Here is a 20,060-nt window from a genome sequence, read left to right as displayed (position 1 = left end):
ATTTAAAGATACACATAACTATGTGAGATTTCTAAGAAGATTTTGAGGAGAGTGCTTTCCAAATTTGTGAGTTTGGTACTGAACATATAATTGTGTATGCATAGAACACTGAAGCTGTCCATCCTCTACTGACCTATTCATTGTTGTTTCACCTGTTGTTATGTCATTGAAGAATCTCCAACTTGGATCAGCTTCTTCCTGTTGCCTTTTGTTCATATTGTGTAATGTTAATGAAGTTACCACCTTGTTGGGTGGGAGTTAATTGAAATATACAGGTCTGGAAACTGTCCTTTAATACTACTGTAAACACAACTTTTGTTGTTGACGCTTAGAACTGGGTGGCACATGTGTGAGTTTTATGCTGGGGATACACAGTACATTTCTGTACCGTGTATCGAGCAGCTGATCCGGCCAGCTGATAATATTCAGCTGGTCCAATCACGCTGCTCGACCTCCGCCCGCTCGATTCCCCCCAGCGGACAATGGCAGGGAGTCGAGCAGCTGATAAGGAGCGCCGGCGGGGACGAGTGGCAATCGATCCGTGTGCACGCGCGGACGAGCGGGGACACGGCGGGAGTCGATCCGGCGGCTAATCGGCCGCCAGATCGACCTGTGTATTTTAGGCATTAGACTGTACAAAAGTACAAAAGTACACCTGCTGGAAGGAGAACATTAAGGTTAGTGTTAGTCCTGGGCTATACTGGAGGGATTTATGTTTGCATGTGATCAAAAGTGATTTGACTTTTTGATAACAGTTGCTCTTTATGTCAACTTTGTTTGTTGATTAGTGTAAATAATATGATTGTAAATAAAGAGAATTTGAGTAAATCCCATGTGCAAAATATACTTTGATAAACAAATTAGGAATAATTAAGGGGATGTATAATAACCAGTTACTGTATGAGGTTATATGTAGGTCAGTTACAAAGTAAGAGGAATGGAGCCGCTTGTTGCATCAATATTAAATGCAGTGCTACCCTGATTATTTGTAAGTAGATAATGCAACATTTTAAAAGAGGGGAATACTAATCTAAAATTTTGCAAAGATCTGTGCTACTTGTAGTGTTGGGCGAACACCTAGATGTTCGGGTTCGCGAACGTTCGCCGAACATCGCCGCGATGTTCGGGTGTTCGCGCCGAACCCCGAACATAATGGAAGTCAATGGGGACCCGAACTTTCGTGCTTTGTAAAACTTCCTTACATGCTACATACCCCAAATTAGCAGGGTATGTGCACCTTGGGAGTGGGTACAAGGGGAAAAAAATATTTGAAAAAGAGCTTATAGTTTTTGAGAAAATTGATTGTAAAGTTTCAAAGGAAAAACTGTCTTTTAAATGTGGAGAATGTCATGTTTCTTTGCACAGGTAACATGCTTTTTGTCGCCATGCAGTCATAAGTGTAATACAGAGAAGAGGTTCCAGGAAAAGGGACCGGTAACGCTAACCCAGCACCAGCAGCAGCACACGTGATGGAACAGGAGGAGGCGCAGGAGGAGAAGGCCACGCTTTGTGAGACACAACAACCCAGGCCTTGCATGAGGACAAGAAGCGTGCAGATAGCATGCTTTGTACCGCCATGCAGTCATAAATGTAATAAAGATAAGAGGTTCAATAAACAGGGACCACGCGGCAACGCTAACCCAGCAGCAGCAGACGTGATGGAACAGGAGGAGGTGCAGGAGGAGAAGGCCACGCTTTGTGAGACACAACAACCCAGGCCTTGCATGAGGACAAAAAGCGTGCGGATAGCATGCTTTTTACCGCCATGCATGCAGTCATAAATGTAATAAAGATAAGAGGTTCAATAAACAGGGACCACGTGGCAACACTAACCCAGCAGCAGCAGACGTGATGGAACAGGAGGAGGCGCAGGAGGAGAAGGCCACGCTTTGCGAGACACAACAACCCAGGCCTTGCATGAGGACAAGAAGCGTGCGGATAGCATGCTTTGTACCGCCATGCAGTCATAAATGTAATAAAGATAAGAGGTACAATAAACAGGGACCACGCTGCAACGCTAACCCAGCAGCAGCAGACGTGATGGAACAGGAGGAGGCGCAGGAGGAGAAGGCCACGCTTTGTGAGACACAACAACCCAGGCCTTGCATGAGGACAAAAAGCGTGCGGATAGCATGCTTTTTACCGCCATGCATGCAGTCATAAATGTAATAAAAGATAAGAGGTTCAATAAACAGGGACCGGGCGGCAACGCTAACCCAGCAGCAGCAGCACACGTGATGGAACAGGAGCAGGCGCAGGAGGAGAAGGCCATGCTTTTTGAGACACAACAACACTGGCCTTGCATGAGGACAAAAAGCGTGCGGATATAGCAGCAATGCTTTTTGCCGCCATGCAGTCATAAATGTAATAAAGATGAGAGGTTCAATAAACAGGGACCGGAAACGCTAAACCATCCCAGATGTTCATTGGTCATGTTACTTGGTTGGGGTCCTGGAGTGTTGCGTAGTCGTTTTCAATCCAGGATTGATTCATTTTAATTTGAGTCAGACGGTCTGCATTTTCTGTGGAGAGGCGGATACGCTGATCTGTGACGATGCCTCCGGCAGCACTGAAACAGCGTTCCGACATAACGCTGGCTGCCGGGCAAGCCAGCACCTCTATTGCGTACATTGCCAGTTCGTGCCAGGTGTCTAGCTTCGATACCCAATAGTTGAAGGGTGCAGATGGATTGTTCGACACAGCTACGCCATCTGACATGTAGTCCTTGACCATCTTCTCCAGGCGATCGGTGTTGGAGGTGGATCTGCACGCTTGCTGTTCAGTGGGCTGCTGCTGCATGGGTGTCAGAAAATTTTCCCACTCCAAGGACACTGCCGATACCATTCCCTTTTGGGCACTAGCTGCGGCTTGCGTTGTTTGCTGCCCTCCTGGTCGTCCTGGGTTTGCGGAAGTCAGTCTGTCGGCGTACAACTGGCTAGAGGAGGGGGAGGATGTCAATCTCCTCTCTAAAGTCTCCACAAGGGCCTGCTGGTATTCTTCCATTTTGACCTGTCTGACTCTTTCTTCAAGCAGTTTTGGAACATTGTGTTTGTACCGTGGATCCAGAAGGGTATAAACCCAGTAATTGGTGTTGTCCAGAATGCGCACAATGCGTGGGTCGCGTTCAATGCAGTCTAGCATGAATTGAGCCATGTGTGCCAGAGTCCTACCAGAATCCTCATCATCCTCTTGTGAGCGTTGTGATAATTGTTGTGATGCATCATAGTCGTCACCTTCCTCCTGGTCTGCTTCTGCTGACCATTCGCGCTGAATTGTGGAAGTCCAACGTGCACCGCTCTGGCCCTCGTCAGTGGTGGCAGGAAATTCCTGCTCTAACTCCAGCTGTTCCTCCTCCTCTTCTTCGTCATAGCTGCTGGGGCCAGCGTTTCCTGAGGCGGATGGCCTGATGTTGGTACCATCACGCTGATCGTTTTCTCCTTCAGATTCCCCCAGTTGCATCATGACAGCTGTTTCCTTGATTTTTAACATTGACCTCTTCAGTAAACACAGCAGTGGTATGGTAATGCTGACTGAAGAGTTGTCACTGCTCACAAGCAATGTGGATTGCTAAAAATTTTGGAGGACTTGGCAGAGGTCCAACATGTTGGCCCAATCGGATCCACAGAAGCTTGGCAGCTGTCCGGATGCGCCTTGGTACTGCGCCGTCATGTACTGGACCACTGCACTCTTCTGCTCGCAAAAGCAGGCTAGCATGTGCAGCGTAGAATTCCAGCGCGTAGGGACATCACACAGCAAGCGATGGTGGGGGAGATTGAAGCGCTCCTGCATCTTGGCGAGTGCCCCCAAAGCAGTACTGGAATTTCTACAATGTTTGGCCACTCGACGCACCTTCAACAGAAGATCGGGCACGCCTGGGTACGTCCTCAGGAACCGCTGAACTACTAGGTTCATCACGTGCGCCAGGCAAGGGATGTGTGTCAGCTTAGCCAACCTTAAAGCGCGAATGAGATTACTCCCATTATCACACACAACCATGCCCGGTTTCAGGTCCAGCGGTGCCAGCCACAAATCCGTCTGTTCCTTTATTCCCCTCCAAATTTCCTCCCCTGTGTGCTGCTTATCCCCAAGGCAGATCAGCTTCAGCAACGCTTGCTGACGCATGCCAACAGCTGTGCTGCACTGCTTCCACGATCCTACTGCTGCTGTTGCTGGGTTAGCGTTTCCGGATGAGGTACAGCTTTGAGATGCGTTGGAGCAGAAGGAGTCAGAGAGGTAGGTGCTGCTGTTATCCAGTGGGAGGGACGGCGGTGCAGCTGTTTGCGGCGTGGGCAACACCCGCGCCGTAGCAGGTGAGGAATCGCTGCCAGGCTCCACAAGGTTCACCCAGTGTGCGGTAAGGGAGATGTATCGACCCTGGCCGAACGCACTCGTCCAGGTGTCAGTGGTGAGGTGAACCTTGCAGGCAACGGCATTCTTCAAGCTTCGGGTTATTTTGCTGACCACATGCTCATGCAACTCAGGCACTGCAGAGCACGCAAAGTGGTAGCGGCTGGGAACCACGTAACGTGGGATGGCCACTGACATCATGCTCTTGAAGCTGTTTGTCTCCACCACTCGATATGGCAGCATTTCGCAGGCCAGAAGCTTGGCTATGCTGGCTGTTACTGCCACGGCCCGGGGGTCATTTGCTGGCAATTTCCTCTTGCGCTCAAACATCTCCGACACAGACAACTGAACCGTAGGGCTGCACACTGAAGGGCTGTTGGTTGTTGTGTTTGATGATGAACACTGGGAGACCTCAAGAGCACTACTCCGGAAAGTGACAGTGTCAGCGTCGTCTGATGTTTGTGAATGTTGTGAACCACGCAATGGCTGGGCTACTGCTGCTGCTGAGGCGGGTCTGGTGGTGAGTCTGGTGAACCCAAGGGAGGCAGTGTTGCTGGTACCCTGTCCTGCCGCGTTTGCCCACAGAGTGGGATGTTTGGATAGCATGTGGCGGCTCATGCTGGTGGTGGAGAGGTTGTTAATACTTTTCCCCCTGCTCAGGCGGGTCTTGCACACCTTGCAAATCGCCATGGTAACATCCTCAGTGCAGTCTTCAAAGGAAGCCCAGACTTTGGAGCACCTGCCTTGCTAGCGATTTCTGTTTGCGCCTCTTTTGCCCCCCACTTGAACTTCCACGCTTGTGGTGCCTGAAATTGCGCGCCGCCTACCTTGTGGCACAAGGCGAACTCGTGCAGCAGTGGGTTCTTCAACAGACTCATCTGTGCTGCTGCTACGACGGCGATGTTCTCGTTCACAAACAAAATCTGGGTCTATGTCCACATTGTCCATACCCTCCTCTTCCATCTCCTGAAACTCGTCATATGTCATTGTGGGGGGCCGCCGCCGTGGAGTAGAGCTCCCCAGAACAACCTCTGCGCAGCTCACTCCAACGTCGTCTTCCAGAGCTTCTCGGCCGACCTCCTGCAATTGCAACCCCTCCTGCCCAACTTGCTCTGGGATTTGGGTTACAAAGTCCTCGGACTCGCCTTGTATTTCAGTGCCCGGTGCATTTCCCACACTAAATGGTTGTGAATCCGGGCACAACATTTCTGGCTGTTCCTCCATTGACCTTTCAAAGGTGGAAGTTTGTTGGCCTGGGAATAGCTCCTGCGAATACCCCATTGTGTCCTGAGGTAATTCATCGGACTGGTTATCTGGCAGTTGTGTGCGTGGTGTCACTGCCGGTTGTGTCAGCTTTGTGCCCACTGGCTCCTTGTAACTGGCTGAGGACTCGGACCTCGTGCGTGATGTGCTGGTGCTGCTTAACCCACTGTTGGACGCTTGAGAGGTCATCCAAGTAATTATCTGGTCCTGTTCTTTTGGATCTGTGAGGGTTGTTGTCCTGGACAACATGGGCGGTATTGAGTGGGTTTTCTTGGGTGCTCCCCTGTGGCCTGTACGTGAACCGTCAGGGGAAACACCTCTTCCCTTGCCCCTCCCTCTTTCACCGGATTTCTTCCTCATTTCACTTATCCTTAAAGTACACGCTGACTGGCAGCAGTACAGTGGCAGTACAGAAATGCTATACAGTGGTGGGTGAGCGGTGTACCACTATTGCCAGCAGCGACACAGAGCACAATGCTATACAGTGGCGGGTGAGCGGTGTACTACTGTTCCCAGGCCCAGCAGACACAGAGTGGAAGTAAACACAATGCTATATAGTCTGGCTGAGCCGTGTACACAGAGTGGCAGTACACACAATGCTATATAGTCTGGCTGAGCGGTGTACACAGAGTGGCAGTACACACAATGCTATATAGTCTGGCTGAGCGGTGTACACAGAGTGGAAGTACACACAATGCTATATAGTCTGGCTGAGCCGTGTACACAGAGTGTCAGTAAACAATGGTATATAGTCTGGCTGAGCGGTGTACACAGAGTGTCAGTAAACAATGATATATAGTCTGGCTGAGCGGTGTACACAGAGTGTCAGTAAACACAATGCTATATATAGCGTGGCTGAGCGAGGTGCACAGTGGCAGTACACACAATGCTATATAGTCAGGCTGAGCGGTGTACACAGAGTGTCAGTAAACAATGATATATAGTCTGGCTGAGCGGTGTACACAGAGTGTCAGTAAACACAATGCTATATATAGCGTGGCTGAGCGAGGTGCACAGTGGCAGTACACACAATGCTATATAGTCAGGCTGAGCGGTGTACACAGAGTGTCAGTAAACAATGATATATAGTCTGGCTGAGCGGTGTACACAGAGTGTCAGTAAACACAATGCTATATATAGCGTGGCTGAGCGAGGTGCACAGTGGCAGTACACACAATGCTATATAGTCAGGCTGAGCGGTGTACACAGAGTGTCAGTAAACAATGATATATAGTCTGGCTGAGCGGTGTACACAGAGTGTCAGTAAACACAATGCTATATATAGCGTGGCTGAGCGAGGTGCACAGTGGCAGTACACACAATGCTATATAGTCAGGCTGAGCGGTGTACACAGAGTGTCAGTAAACAATGATATATAGTCTGGCTGAGCGGTGTACACAGAGTGTCAGTAAACACAATGCTATATATAGCGTGGCTGAGCGAGGTGCACAGTGGCAGTACACACAATGCTATATAGTCAGGCTGAGCCATGTACACAGAGTGTCAGAAAACACAATGCTATATATAGCGTGGCTGAGCGAGGTACACACTACACAGTGGCAGTAAACAATGCTATATATAGTCTGGCTGAGCGAGCGGTGTACTACTGTTCCCAGCAGCGACACACAATGACTGGGGGGGGACCCTGGCTAGCGTGGCTGGAGCACGAACTACCCTGCCTGCCTACCCAAAGCTAAACTCACAGACAAATGGCGGAGATATGACGTGGTTCGGGTATTTATTTACCCGAACCACGTGACCGTTCGGCCAATCAGAGCGCGTTCGGGCCCGAACCACGTGACCCGTTCGGCCAATCACAGCGCTAGCCGAACGTTCGGGGAACGTTCGGCCATGCGCTCTTAGTTCGGCCATGCGGCCGAACGGTTTGGCCGAGCACCGTCAGGTGTTCGGCCGAACTCGAACATCACCCGAACAGGGTGATGTTCTGCAGAACCCGAACAGTGGCGAACACTGTTCGCCCAAAACTAGCTACTTGTAATAGGTGCATTTTGTTTTTATGCTCTGAGTTTCTGAAACATTTAACTACTGTTATTGTACTGTAAGTTTCATGGCATAATAGTATATGTGTGGTAAAGAGTAGGATATGTTTTGGCTGAATATAGAGGTATGACCCGGATAGCTTGCTTACTATTGTCTATTATTTATGGATAAGGATACTAAGCTGTATATGAGGAGTTGTCTGATCCCCTGTGTGGGTCTTTCTCTGTAATTGTTTGTATCTGTGTTTTGCATAATAAACTTTAACTTGAGGACCGTAGGCTTACACCCCCCCTAGTGACCAGGACAGGCTATGTTTTACAATTCAGGCCACTGCAGCTTTAAGGGCTCACTGCAGGGCGTACAACTCAGCACACAAGTGATTCCCCCCTCCTTTTTGCCCACCAAAAGAGCTTTCTGTTGGTGGGCTCTGATCGCTGTTCCTTTGTTAATTTGTTTTTTTGTATTTGTTGTTTTTTGTAATAAGTTCTTGCATTTTTTTTATTTATTTAATTACCCATCTCCCTCCCCCAGCGGCCAATCCCAGCAATCGGCTCTCATAGACATCAGCCTATGAAAGCCGATCGCACTCTGAGCCTCCCAGGGGGACAGCCGAGTGTCACGGCTGTCCCCAGTGCAGCACTGCCTTAGATCGCGCCGCTGTACATATTAAATAGATGGTGTTCGCCACTGGGAGACTAATGATGGAGCGGAACACGCAATCTCCTTCAAAACACGCCCCCAGGACTGCACACCAATTGGCGTCAGGCGGTCCCGGGGCTGCCGCCGCTTGCATGCCAATACAGCACTGCCTTAGATCGCGCCGCTGTACATTTTAAATAGATGGCGATCGCCGCTGGGAGACTAATGATGGAGCGGAACACGCAATCTCCTGCAAAACACGCCCCCAGGACTGCACACCAATTGGCGTTAGGTGGTCCTGGGGCTGCCGCCGCATGCATGCCAATTGGTGTGACGCGGTCTTTAACCACTTAAGGACCGCAGTCTTTTCACCCCTTAAGGACCAGAGCCTTTTTTCTATTCAGACCACTGCAGCTTTAATGGTTTATTGCTCAGTCATACAAGCTACCATCTAAATGAATTTTACCTCCTTTTCTTGTCACTAATACAGCTTTCTTTTGGTGCTATTTGATTGCTGCTGCGATTTTTACTTTTTATTATATTCATCAAAAAAGACATGAATTTTGGCAAAAAAATGATTTTTTTTAACTTTCTGTGCTGACATTTTTCAAATAAAGTAGAATTTCTGTATACATGCAGCGCGAAAAATGTGGACAAACATGTTTTTGATAAAAAAAAAAACCCCATTCAGTGTATATTTATTGGTTTGGGTAAAAGTTATAGCGTTTACAAACTATGGTGCAAAAATTGAATTTTCCCATTTTTAAGCATCTCTCTCATTTCTGAGCACCTGTCAGGTTTCATAAGGTGCTAGAATTCCAGGATAGTATAAATACCCCCCAAATGACCCCATTTTGGAAAGAAGACACCCCAAAGTATTCACTAAGAGGCATGGTGAGTTCATAGAAGATTTTATCTTTTATCACAAGTTAGCGGAAAATGACACTTTGTGACAAAAAAAATAAATTAAAAAAGTTTCCATTTCTGCTAACTGGTGACAAAAAAAAATGAAATCTGCCACGGACTCACCATGCCCCTCTCTGAATACCTTGAAGTGTCTACTTTCCAAAATGGGGTCATTTGTGGGGTGTGTTTACTGTCCTGGCATTTTGGGGGGTGCTAAATTGTAAGCACCCCTGTAAAGCCTAAAGGTGCTCATAGGACTTTGGGCCCCTTAGCGCACCTAGGCTGCAAAAGAAATGTCACACATGTGGTATCGCCTTACTCAGGAGAAATAGTATAATGTGTTTTGGGGTGTATTTTTACACATACCCATGATGGGTGGGAGAAATATCTCTGTAAATTAGATTTCTTTTGATTTTTTTACACACAATTGTCCATTTACAGAGATATTTCTCCCACCCAGCATGAGTATGTGTAAAAATACACCCCAAAACACATTATACTACTTCTCCTGAGTACGGCGATACCACATGTGTGACACTTTTTTGCACCCTAACTGCGCTAAGGGGCCCAAAGTCCAATGAGTACCATTAGGATTTCACAGGTCATTTTAAGGCATTTATTTTCTAGACTACTCCTCACGGTTTAGGGCCCCTAAAATGCCAGGACAGTATAGGAACCCTACAAGTGACCCCATTTTAGAAAGAAGACACCCCAAGGTATTCCGTTAGTAGTATGGGGAGTTCATAGAAGATTTCATTTTTTTTTCACAAGTTAGCGGAAATTGATTTTTATTGTTTTTTTCACAAAGTGTCATTTTCCACTAACTTGTGACAAAAAATTAAATCTTCTATGAATTCCCCATACACCTAATTGAATACCTTGGGGTGTCTTCTTTCTAAAATGGGGTCACTTGTGGGGTTCCTATAATGCCCTGGCATTTTAGGGGTCCTAAACCGTGAGGAGTAGTCTAGAAACCAAATGCCTCAAAATGACCTGTGAAATTCTAAAGGTACTTATAGGACGTTGGGCCTCCTAGCGCACCTAGGTTGCAAAAAAGTGTCACACATGTGGTATCGCCGTACTCAGGAGAAGTAGTATAATGTGTTTTGGGGTGTATTTTTACACATACCCATGCTGGGTGGGAGAAATATCTCTGTAAATTAAAATGTTTTGATTTTTTTTACACACAATTGTCCCTTTACAGAGATATTTCTCCCACCCAGCATGGGTATGTGTAAAAATACACCCCAAAACACATTATACTACTTCTCCTGAGTACGGCGATATCACATGTGTGACACTTTTTTGCAGCCTAGGTGCACTAAGGGGCCTAACGTCCTATTCACAGGTCATTTTGAGGCATTTGGTTTCTAGACTACTCCTTACGGTTTAGGGCCCCTAAAATGCCAGGGCAGTATAGAAACCCCACAAGTGACCCCATTTTAGAAAGAAGACACCCCAAGGTATTCCGTTAGGTGTATGGTGAGTTCATAGAAGATTTTATTTTTTGTCACAAGTTAGTGGAAAATGACACTTTGTGAAAAAAAACAATACAAATCAATTTCCGCTAACTATTGACAAAAATTAAATCTTCTATGAACTCATCAAACACCTAACGGAATACCTTGGGGTGTCTTCTTTCTAAAATGGGGTCACTTGTGGGGTTCCTATACTGCCCTGGCATTTTAGGGGCCCAAAACCACGAGGAGTAGTCTGGAAACCTAATGCCTCAAAATGACTGTTCAGGGGTATAAGCATCTGCAAATTTTGATGACAGGTGGTCTATGAGGGGCCGAATTTTGTGGAACCGGTCATAAGCAGGGTGGCTTCTTAGATGACAGGTTGTATTGGCACTGAAGTGCAGGAATGTTCTCAAATCGTGACCTGGACATGGCAATTAAGTCGTACCAGCAGTGATCAGAAAAAAAATTTCTGTCACTGCGGTGGGGCGGGTGAGGGTTTGGCCGGGTGATCAGAAGCCCGCAGGGGGCATATTAGGGCCTGATCTGATGGGTAGCAGTGACAGGGGGTGACGGGGTGGTTGATAGGTGATCAGTAGGTGATTACAGAGGAGAATATATGCAAGCAATGCACTGGCGAGTTGATCAGAGGGGGTCTGGGGGGCTAATTGAGGGTGTGGGCGGGTGATTGGGTGCCCGCAAGGGGCAGATTAGTGTCTGATCTGATGGGTAGCAGTGACAGTTGGTGACGGGGTAATTGATGGGTGATCAGTGGATGATTAGAGGGGAGAACAGATGTAAACAATGCACTTTCGGAGGTGATCTGAGAGTGGGTCTGCACGCAATCTGAGGGTGTGGGTGGGTGATCAGGTGCCCACAAAAGGCAGGTTAGGGTCTGATCTGATGGGTGGCAGTGACAGGTGGTGACAGGGGGTGATTGATGGGTGATTGACAGCCAGGTGATCAGTGGGTTATTATAGGGAAGAATAGATGTATACAGTACACAGGGGGGAGGGTCTAGGGAGGATCTGAAGGTGTGTGTGGGGGGGTGTTCAGGAGCCCCCAGGGGGCAGTTTAGGACCTAATCTAAAAAATAGTGTTGAGATAGTGACAGGGAGTGATTAATGGGTGATTAGGGGGGTGATTGGGTGCAAACAGGTGTCTGAGGGGTGGGCAGGGGGGGTCTGATGGGTGCAGTGGGTGATCAGGGGGCAGGATCAGTGTGCTTGGGTACTTACTAGGAGGGCTGCAACCTGCCCTGGTGGTCCCTCAATCACTGGGACCACCAGGGCAGGAGGCAGCCTGTATAATACGCTTTGTATACATTACAAAGCGTATTATCCGCTTTACATGCGGCAGATCGGGGGTTAACAACCCGCCGCCGCTGCTAATTGGCTGGAGGGTTGACGTCGCGGGTGGGCACATCCAGCGTGCGATCCCCGGCCAGCTAGTCCGCAACGAGCCGCCGCCGATCGTTGCGGGCTCCACTTTGCCGCCGCCCCTAGGTAGGGGCGGTCGGCAAGTGGTTAAAATCACAATCCAGTAAAATATATATAGATCTATATATATATATAGATAGATCTATATATATATATATATAGATCTATATATATATATATATATAGATAGATCTATATATATATAGATCCATATATATATATATATATATATATATATATATATATATATATATATATATATATATATATATATATAGATAGATCTATATATATATATAGATAGATCTATATATATATATATATATATATATAGATAGATCTATATATATATATATAGATAGATCTATATATATATATAGATAGATCTATATATATATATATAGATAGATCTATATATATAGATAGATAGATCTATATATATATATATATATATATATATATATATATATATATATATATATATATATATAGATCTATATATATAGATCTATATATAGATCTATATATATAGATCTATATATAGATATATATATATATCTATATATAGGTGGTTGGGAGGGGATCAAGGGATACATGGGGGGGAGATCTGGATTTTTTTACACTAAAATCGCACAGCCTGTCACGGCTGCAGGCTGTGCGTCTCTCCCTGTCACACAAGATCCACAGTGACAGGGAGAGGGAGGCGGAGAGGGAGGCGGAACGGCAACTATGTTGCCTTTCGGAGGGTGATCGCTGTGATTGGCTCACAGCGATCACACGGCAGGGAGCCAATCAGTGACGGCTCCTGCCGATACCCGGAAGCCTTAGCTGTCTTAAGACAGCTAAGTGCAGCCGGTTCGGTGCGCGCGATCGCGGCGGGGAGCGGCGGCGCCGGTGATAGAGATCTACGCCCTGCCAGCCAGGAGCCCATCAAAACAGGGCGTAGATCTCTATCACCTCGGTCCTTAAGTGGTTAAGTACCGTAGTAAATAGTGAAAAAAAAAAAAATTTCAGAGGGCAGTAGTCAAATAAGGACTAAAAATTTACTGGCAAGGGATAAAACAGAAGAGGAGGGATGAAACTGAGTGGCCAGGGGCACATCATCTCAGGGTTAGTAGTATGAGGAATAGTGGTATAAGGCAATAAAAAAATGTCGAAATGGATAGAAAGGGTGAGTTTCTGGGATCATATAGAAATTATGTGAATTGGATGTGAAATAATTTTTCATAGGGTTTGGATTCTGGTAGAAAAGGTATATTAGGTTAGTGATAAGGGTATAGAATTTTCAGGAGATGAAAATACCCTACATACCCTACATGCCCTATTTCATTGCTAGTTGGGAATGTGGCATACCTTTATCGCCAGCCTGTGCCTTTGTAGCGATTGAATCGCTATGGCACGCAGTTTGGAGACTCCAGTACTGTATAGATACATTTCTAGGCAACAGCATAGAGAAGTATCTGTAAAGCGTTTGGTCTCGGAACTGGTGCACAAGCGATCACATCTGATCGCTACAGGCAGCAGCCATTATAGGTGGCTACTAATCCTAGGGCTAAGTGACACAAGGGGTTAATTAGGTAGGAGTTAAAGAGACTCTGAAGCGAGTCTAACAGCATGTGATTACTGTAGTGTACTATAGATAGTGCTAAATCGCCGCATTCCCGCAGCAAAAAGGGGGGTTTATACCCCCCAAATCCCCTCTCCTAACTCCGGGGAGCGCTTCCTGATGAGGCAGAGCTTATGGCTGGAGCTCTGCCTCTTAGCGCATCAATCCCCACCCCTCTCAATCTGCCTTCACAGAGAGGGGCGGGGGAGAGGTGGAGATCAGTGCAGCCGTAAGCTCTGACTCCATGAGCAGCAAAATCCATGACCAAGAAAGTCGTGGACTTTGCAGAGGGGATTTGGGGGGTACAAACCCCCCGTTTTGCCATGGGGATGCGTCTATAGTGCTTTACAGTAATCACATGCTATTAGACTCGCTTCAGAGTCTCTATAATACCTTGCGTGGGTGGGGGGGTTGTGAACACTTTATTATTTAATAGTGACACTGTCACTTTAAGACTTTTTTTTTCTTGTTTACAGTAAATGAGTGGTGCTATTAGCAGCAGTCATGCACATTCAAATGAGTGCATGAGCACATGCACACACGTGCGGGAGCACGCATGTGCATGTGCATCGACAATTCAAAGTGCAGGATGTGAATTCCACGTCCTGGAATGCACAGGAGGGCCAATTAGGATGTAAAAGTCACGTCCTGAAATCTTAACTGGTTAATTATCTCACTGCTGCCCTTCAGCAGAGTTTGCCGGTGGACAGCTCCTGGAAAACCTGGGCTGTTCGTCTTTCATATTTAATGCAAATTTGTCTGGTAAAAAAATTTGTGTTCGCTTTATTTACATTAAAGTCACTGGCTGATGACTTAAGCGGTTAATAGCAATGCCCTTGTAAGTGCTAGAGTGCAAGAGAGAGCGGAAGCCATGCAGGACAGTGAGGGCGGAGCTCTAGCTATACTATGCTTATACTGTGCTTATACTAAAGTATAGCTAGAGCAAAAGTATAGCTAGAGCAAAACGCATCTTTAAATTTAAAACCCTTTGTGGCAAGGGGTAAGGGGTACTATGTATGTTACTGCTTCAAAAACATGTCATGTTTCATATACACCATCTGCATCATGTAGGTTGTACAATCCTGCATGTGCTGTCATCTGTGTGCTGCACTTTGCTCGCAGTCCCACATCCCATAAACAGATTAATTCCCCCCTGTAAACCAGCTACATATTTTTTCATTTTACTGCAGTTAAAAAAAAGTTGTCACTTTAAATGCAATTTTCAGGAAAATTAGCCTTAAAGTGAACCTAAAGCCTACCAAAAAAAAACGAGATGAACTCACCTGGGGCTTCCCTCAGCCCCCTGCAGATGATCGGTGCCCTCGCAGCTCCGCTCCGATGCCTCTGCACCCGCCGGCGAACACTTCCGGTTTGGCCGTCACCGGCCGACAGGCATGGGAACGCGAGTGATTGTTCGCGTTCCCAGCCTGTATATCGCCCCCTGTGCTGCTATTGCGGCCAGGAGGTCGCAATAGCAGCATAGGGGGCGATGTACAGGCTGGGAACGCGAACAATCACTCGCGTTCCCATGCCTGTCGGCCGGTGACGGCCAATCCGGAAGTGTTCGCCAGCGGGTGCAGAGGCATCGGAGCGGAGCTGCGAGGGCACCGATCGTCTGCAGGGGCCTGAGAGAAGCCCCCGGTGAGTTCATCTCGTTTTTTTTGGTAGGCTTTAGGTTCACTTTAAGGTCTTTAAGTGCACTTTAAATCTTCCCTTGTTCTCCTTTAAGGATACCACTGCTGAAAAGTATAGAAGAAACGGGAGGAGCAGGCATGTAGGGGAAGCTGTACTTGTATTAAAACAGTGGTCTTCAAGTGACGTTTCATCTGACTATCTTCCTGTGGCATGCATTAAGCCATATTCCATGCACAGGTATGTAGGGGAAGCTGTGCTGATGGTCACCCCTCTGGCAACTCCCGGTGACCCAGAAAAAGCTGCCGGGTGGTTTTGTAGGTAAGAAAGGAAGGGGACAGAAGAGAATGGGTGAGCGGTGGTCATCAGGACAGCTCTCGCTACATGCCTGCTCCCATGCTTCTCCTATGCTTTTTGGCTTTGGTATCCTTTTACATATTTAGCAGTTTTGGTGATTCTAGTTGGCGCCCCGAATTCGGCATATAGACTGCTAGGGCACTTTTATTTGGCCTGAGGAAGTGGGCATAGTCCCACGAAACACGTTGCCTGTGCTTAATATTCAATTAAACTTCCTTGCCTAAAGTGAGTTTGTCGTCTGTGAGGTAAGCCACCTCAATCTTTTTCATTTTATTGATTTTAAAGCATTTTATATACATTGGGCGCCTCTTTACCCTCTACTGTACCTTACTTCCCCCGCCATTCTGGGAGAGGAGCCTTGCACACCTATTCAAGGTGCGCAGGTTTTTTGCTAAGAGAGCGACCAAGTCCAGGACTGCTTGGCTTTGAGCAGTTTGATAAAGGTGTAAACCGAAACAGCAGTCTGTCACTGCTGCCACTTTGGTGCTATTAAAAGAACTTTGATACAATACAGCGGTGCCGGTCCTTTCTGTTTTATCTGGACTGCACTTCCCAGGAGACACTGGGGAGAGACCTTGGGCACGCTGCATACTCTTTTTTGGAAACGGTGCTCCCTCTCTTTTGTTTATGTGCAGGACTGCTGGTAGACCTGAGTGGAGTCAGGTTTAAAACACTCCACCTGCCTGAAGTGGTCCGTTGCCCCCTGTGCAACCCACCTTTGTGAGTACCCTTCTATAGAAGTATTTTTTTAATACTCAATACCTGTGACATACTGCACCATTTGGGCTCCCGTTTGTCTTTGTTTTGTTCCCTCCAAAAATCACAAAACCATGAGGTGTTCCCACTCATTCCTAGTTACCACCACACCCAGATACACCACTGAAAAAGCAGGATACCAGGTCTATCCCAAAAATTCAGCCTGGACAACATATAAAAATACCAGCACAATGATTTGAGCCACACGCCCTTTCTCAGGTGCCCAGTGCTCTGTCCTAAAACACTGATCTTGTCTTTCTGTATGTTCTGCTGACTGAATAAATGGGGTAACCCTAGTTGGATGATCTCTGATATGTTTTTTTTTTGTTCAAAAGAGAATGCTGTGGTTTATGTAACTGAAGACAAATCTTATAGAATAACAATTCAAACAATATTTCCAGCGCAGAAAAATGTTTAGAAAATCTAAGTTTTTATTAAAAAAACTTAAATCACATAACCACCTCCCTCAATGAGCAGATGAAATACACATCAGATCAAAACATATACAAAACCCTAAATATCCCACCACCGTATGTCAATCAGGGTCTCAAAATATATTTCAACTCCAAGTTAACATAATTTATCTAATCCCAATGCTAAACACAAATTCATGCAAATACAGCAATAAAAACATGGAGAATCACTTCCCATCAAAGTAAACAATAGATTTTAAGGGAAAGTTACACATCATAAACCTAACAGTACATAACACATTGATTAAATGGGCATCCTATTATTACAGTCCATTGTGAACATAATGAAAACGTATATTTAAAAATGGCCAGGTTTCCATGTACCAGCTTAATCACTGTACACTTAATCTGTTATTGTCATAACGTGTCACCAAAAACAGTATACTTTCTGTCTGTTCTGTGATCTCTGGTGGTGGATTAAGGTTCTGAGGGTTGCATTAATATGCAGTAATATTGCTGTATGCAGACAGTGGGGGCAATATTAGCATTACTACTGGCAGTAAGTTACTATGGGGATAGCTATAAGCACAACCTGTGGTGCTTAAATACCGCTGGTGTTGCTATGACAACAAGCAATAGTAATGTTGTTACTGTAGCAAAGCTTTTTTCCATGGGTACCACGAGTCATACTAATAATGGAACTCACAATAACCTGCTGCCGGCAGTAACAGTAATATTGCTCTGCACTGTCTCATATCACATATGTTAATTAATAAATCTATTCTACTTATCAATGAAAATAATCCTGTGATGCTACAACAACGTGTTTATTAAAACAAAGTTAACAGGCTCACATCCACTCGCTCATGTGTATTCTGATGTTTTCTCAGATGTGACTGGTGTGAGAAGCTCTTGTCACATTCTGAGCAGCTAAATGGCTTTTCTCCTGTGTGAGTTCTCTGATGCTGAGTAAGATATTCCTTCTGCGAGAACCTTTTATCACATTCTGTACATTTATATGGTTTCTCTCCAGTGTGAATCCGGAGATGGACACTAAATGTGTGTTGAGTGCTAAAGGACTTATCACATTCAGAGCAAGAAAACAGCTTCCCTCCTGTGTGAATCACCTGATGGTATTTGAGGCTTGCTCTGAAAGTAAAACTTTCTTCACATTCTGAGCAAGGAAACAGCTTCTCTCCTGTGTGAATCCTCTGGTGTTCTATGAGGCTGTATTTTGTGGCAAAAGATTTCTGACATTCAGAGCAGGAAAAAGGCTTCTCTCCAGTATGAATCAACTGATGCCTTATAAGAGATGACTTCTCAGTGAAAGATGTGTCACATTCTGAGCAGGAAAAGGGCTTCTCTCCAGTATGAATCCTCTGATGAGCCATGAGGTTTCCCTTCTGACTGAAACATTTTTGACATTCAGAGCAAGAAAATGGCTTTTCTCTGGTGTGGATCCTCTGGTGTGTCTTAAGATTTGACCTTAGATGGAAACTTTTCTCACACTCTGAGCAGAAAAATGGCCTCTCCCCAGTGTGACTCCTCTGGTGACTAATAAGGTGTGATGGGTAAGTGAAGCTTTTCTCACACTCTGAGCACTGATGTGGCTTGTCTCCTCTGTGACTCATCATGGGCTGCTGGGGATACTTTCTGCTCCTGCAATTGAATATATTATATGTTATTGTTGCTATATTACCAGAAGCTCTGACAGCGTATCAAACAAAAAATTGGTCTATTATATTCAGATTTTACAGAACTGCAATTGCCGCATTTCAAATTGGAAATCTGTATTTCCTCATGGGAATGTGGAACTTGGAAATACTAATGCGGAACACAGATTTTTGCGGAAATGTGAAAATTTGTGACTCATAAATCAATCAGTGAAAGCGGATTTTAGGCAAACATTTTGGCAGAAGATCCGCATTACCAATATTATGTAATTTTAAGCCAATCAGGAGACTGAGAAAGTCGGAATGAATTAGCTAATCAGATAATGCATTTTTTCACAGAACTCCACTTATCAGTGTATTCGGTGATTTTAAGCCAATACGAACTTCAGAAGACTTACAATGAATTAGTTAATCAGAGAACTTGAAAAATGTATTTTTGGTGGAAAATCCACATGGGAATGTGGAAATACGCAAAAGGAGTAAATCGGTAGTGGTAATTGGCATTTACGATCATCCCTTGTCTATTATAAAATGACACTTCAGATGATAATCCCTTTTAAGACACTTGAAACTAGCACATGATCATCCATAATGTGGCTTATTGGAGCATCATTTACAAAAATTACACAGAAAAGTTGTAATCTCTAAAAAATACAATTGGAATAATTTTCCTTAACAGTGGTCAGGGCCCTTTAATGTGGACATACTACGCTGTGCATGTGTAGTAGGTGGGCAGCTTTGTGACTTTGCTCCCCGCATGTGTGAATACACACATAGAAGGGGACAAGCAGGGAGCACAGTCACAAGGCTGCTGACCTTACATATTGTGCATGCGCAGCGTAGTATGTTTAGTTTAAAGGATGCTGAGCCTGCTGACTAGGGCCTTTTAATGCACAATGGAGGGTGATGCTGTTACCGGATGAGCAGTAAGCCTCTTTACAACTACCTGCACACTTATAACTTCCATTATTCTCTGCTGTCTCAGATCAGGTATCCTTTAATTTACAGGGCAGGGGTTCTGTGGAATATTAATAAAAAAACAAACTGACACTTACCTGGGGCTTCTATGCCCCCCCCCCCCCCGCAGCTGTCATGTCCTGTGCCATCCTCTATGATCCTCCATTTCATGCCGCCGGTCCCGGTATAATTATTCTTCAAACGCGACTGCGGATGTGTACCCGTGGCCGAACATGTGCTCGCTCCCGCGCACGTCATCAGGAGCCTACTGCGCAGGCACTGTACCAGAAAACCTCATACTGCGCCTGCGCAGGAAGCTCCCAGAGACATGAGCGGGAGTGAACACTATTTGTCCTGTTAGACTAATAATTGACCGGTGCTGGCGGTGGCGAAGGGAGGATCGTAGAAGGACAGCGCAGGACATGACAGCTGCAGGGGGCGGATAGAAGTCCCAAGTAAGTGTTTTTTTTTATTAACATGCCATAGAAAACCCTTTAAAAGGAAAGTTTTTGTGGCCACAATATAAGAACATATATAGTGTTGTAGCATAATAGGTTTGCTTTCATGCAATACAAAAAATAGTAAAATAAAACTAATAAGATTTGTACATT

At 45.7% G+C, this 20,060-nt stretch overlaps 1 protein-coding gene across 1 annotated transcript; it reads right to left on the bottom strand.

Moving 5' to 3' along the window:
- Window positions 1–17,649: 17,649 nt before the first annotated feature.
- Window positions 17,650–18,450, bottom strand: LOC137562143 (oocyte zinc finger protein XlCOF22-like). The gene has a single exon (XM_068273475.1). The coding sequence runs from the start codon at window positions 18,448–18,450 to the stop codon at window positions 17,650–17,652; it is 801 nt and encodes a 266-aa protein (XP_068129576.1).
- Window positions 18,451–20,060: the final 1,610 nt, after the last annotated feature.

Source organism: Hyperolius riggenbachi, chromosome 3, assembly GCF_040937935.1.
Source record: "Hyperolius riggenbachi isolate aHypRig1 chromosome 3, aHypRig1.pri, whole genome shotgun sequence".
NCBI lineage: Eukaryota > Metazoa > Chordata > Amphibia > Anura > Hyperoliidae > Hyperolius > Hyperolius riggenbachi.
This window is presented reverse-complemented; position numbering and strand designations above follow the sequence as displayed.

Coding starts and splice junctions, on each gene's coding strand:
- LOC137562143 (XM_068273475.1), bottom strand. CDS start 18,450: ATGAGTCACAGAGGAGACAAGCCACATCAGTGCTCAGAGTGTGAGAAA.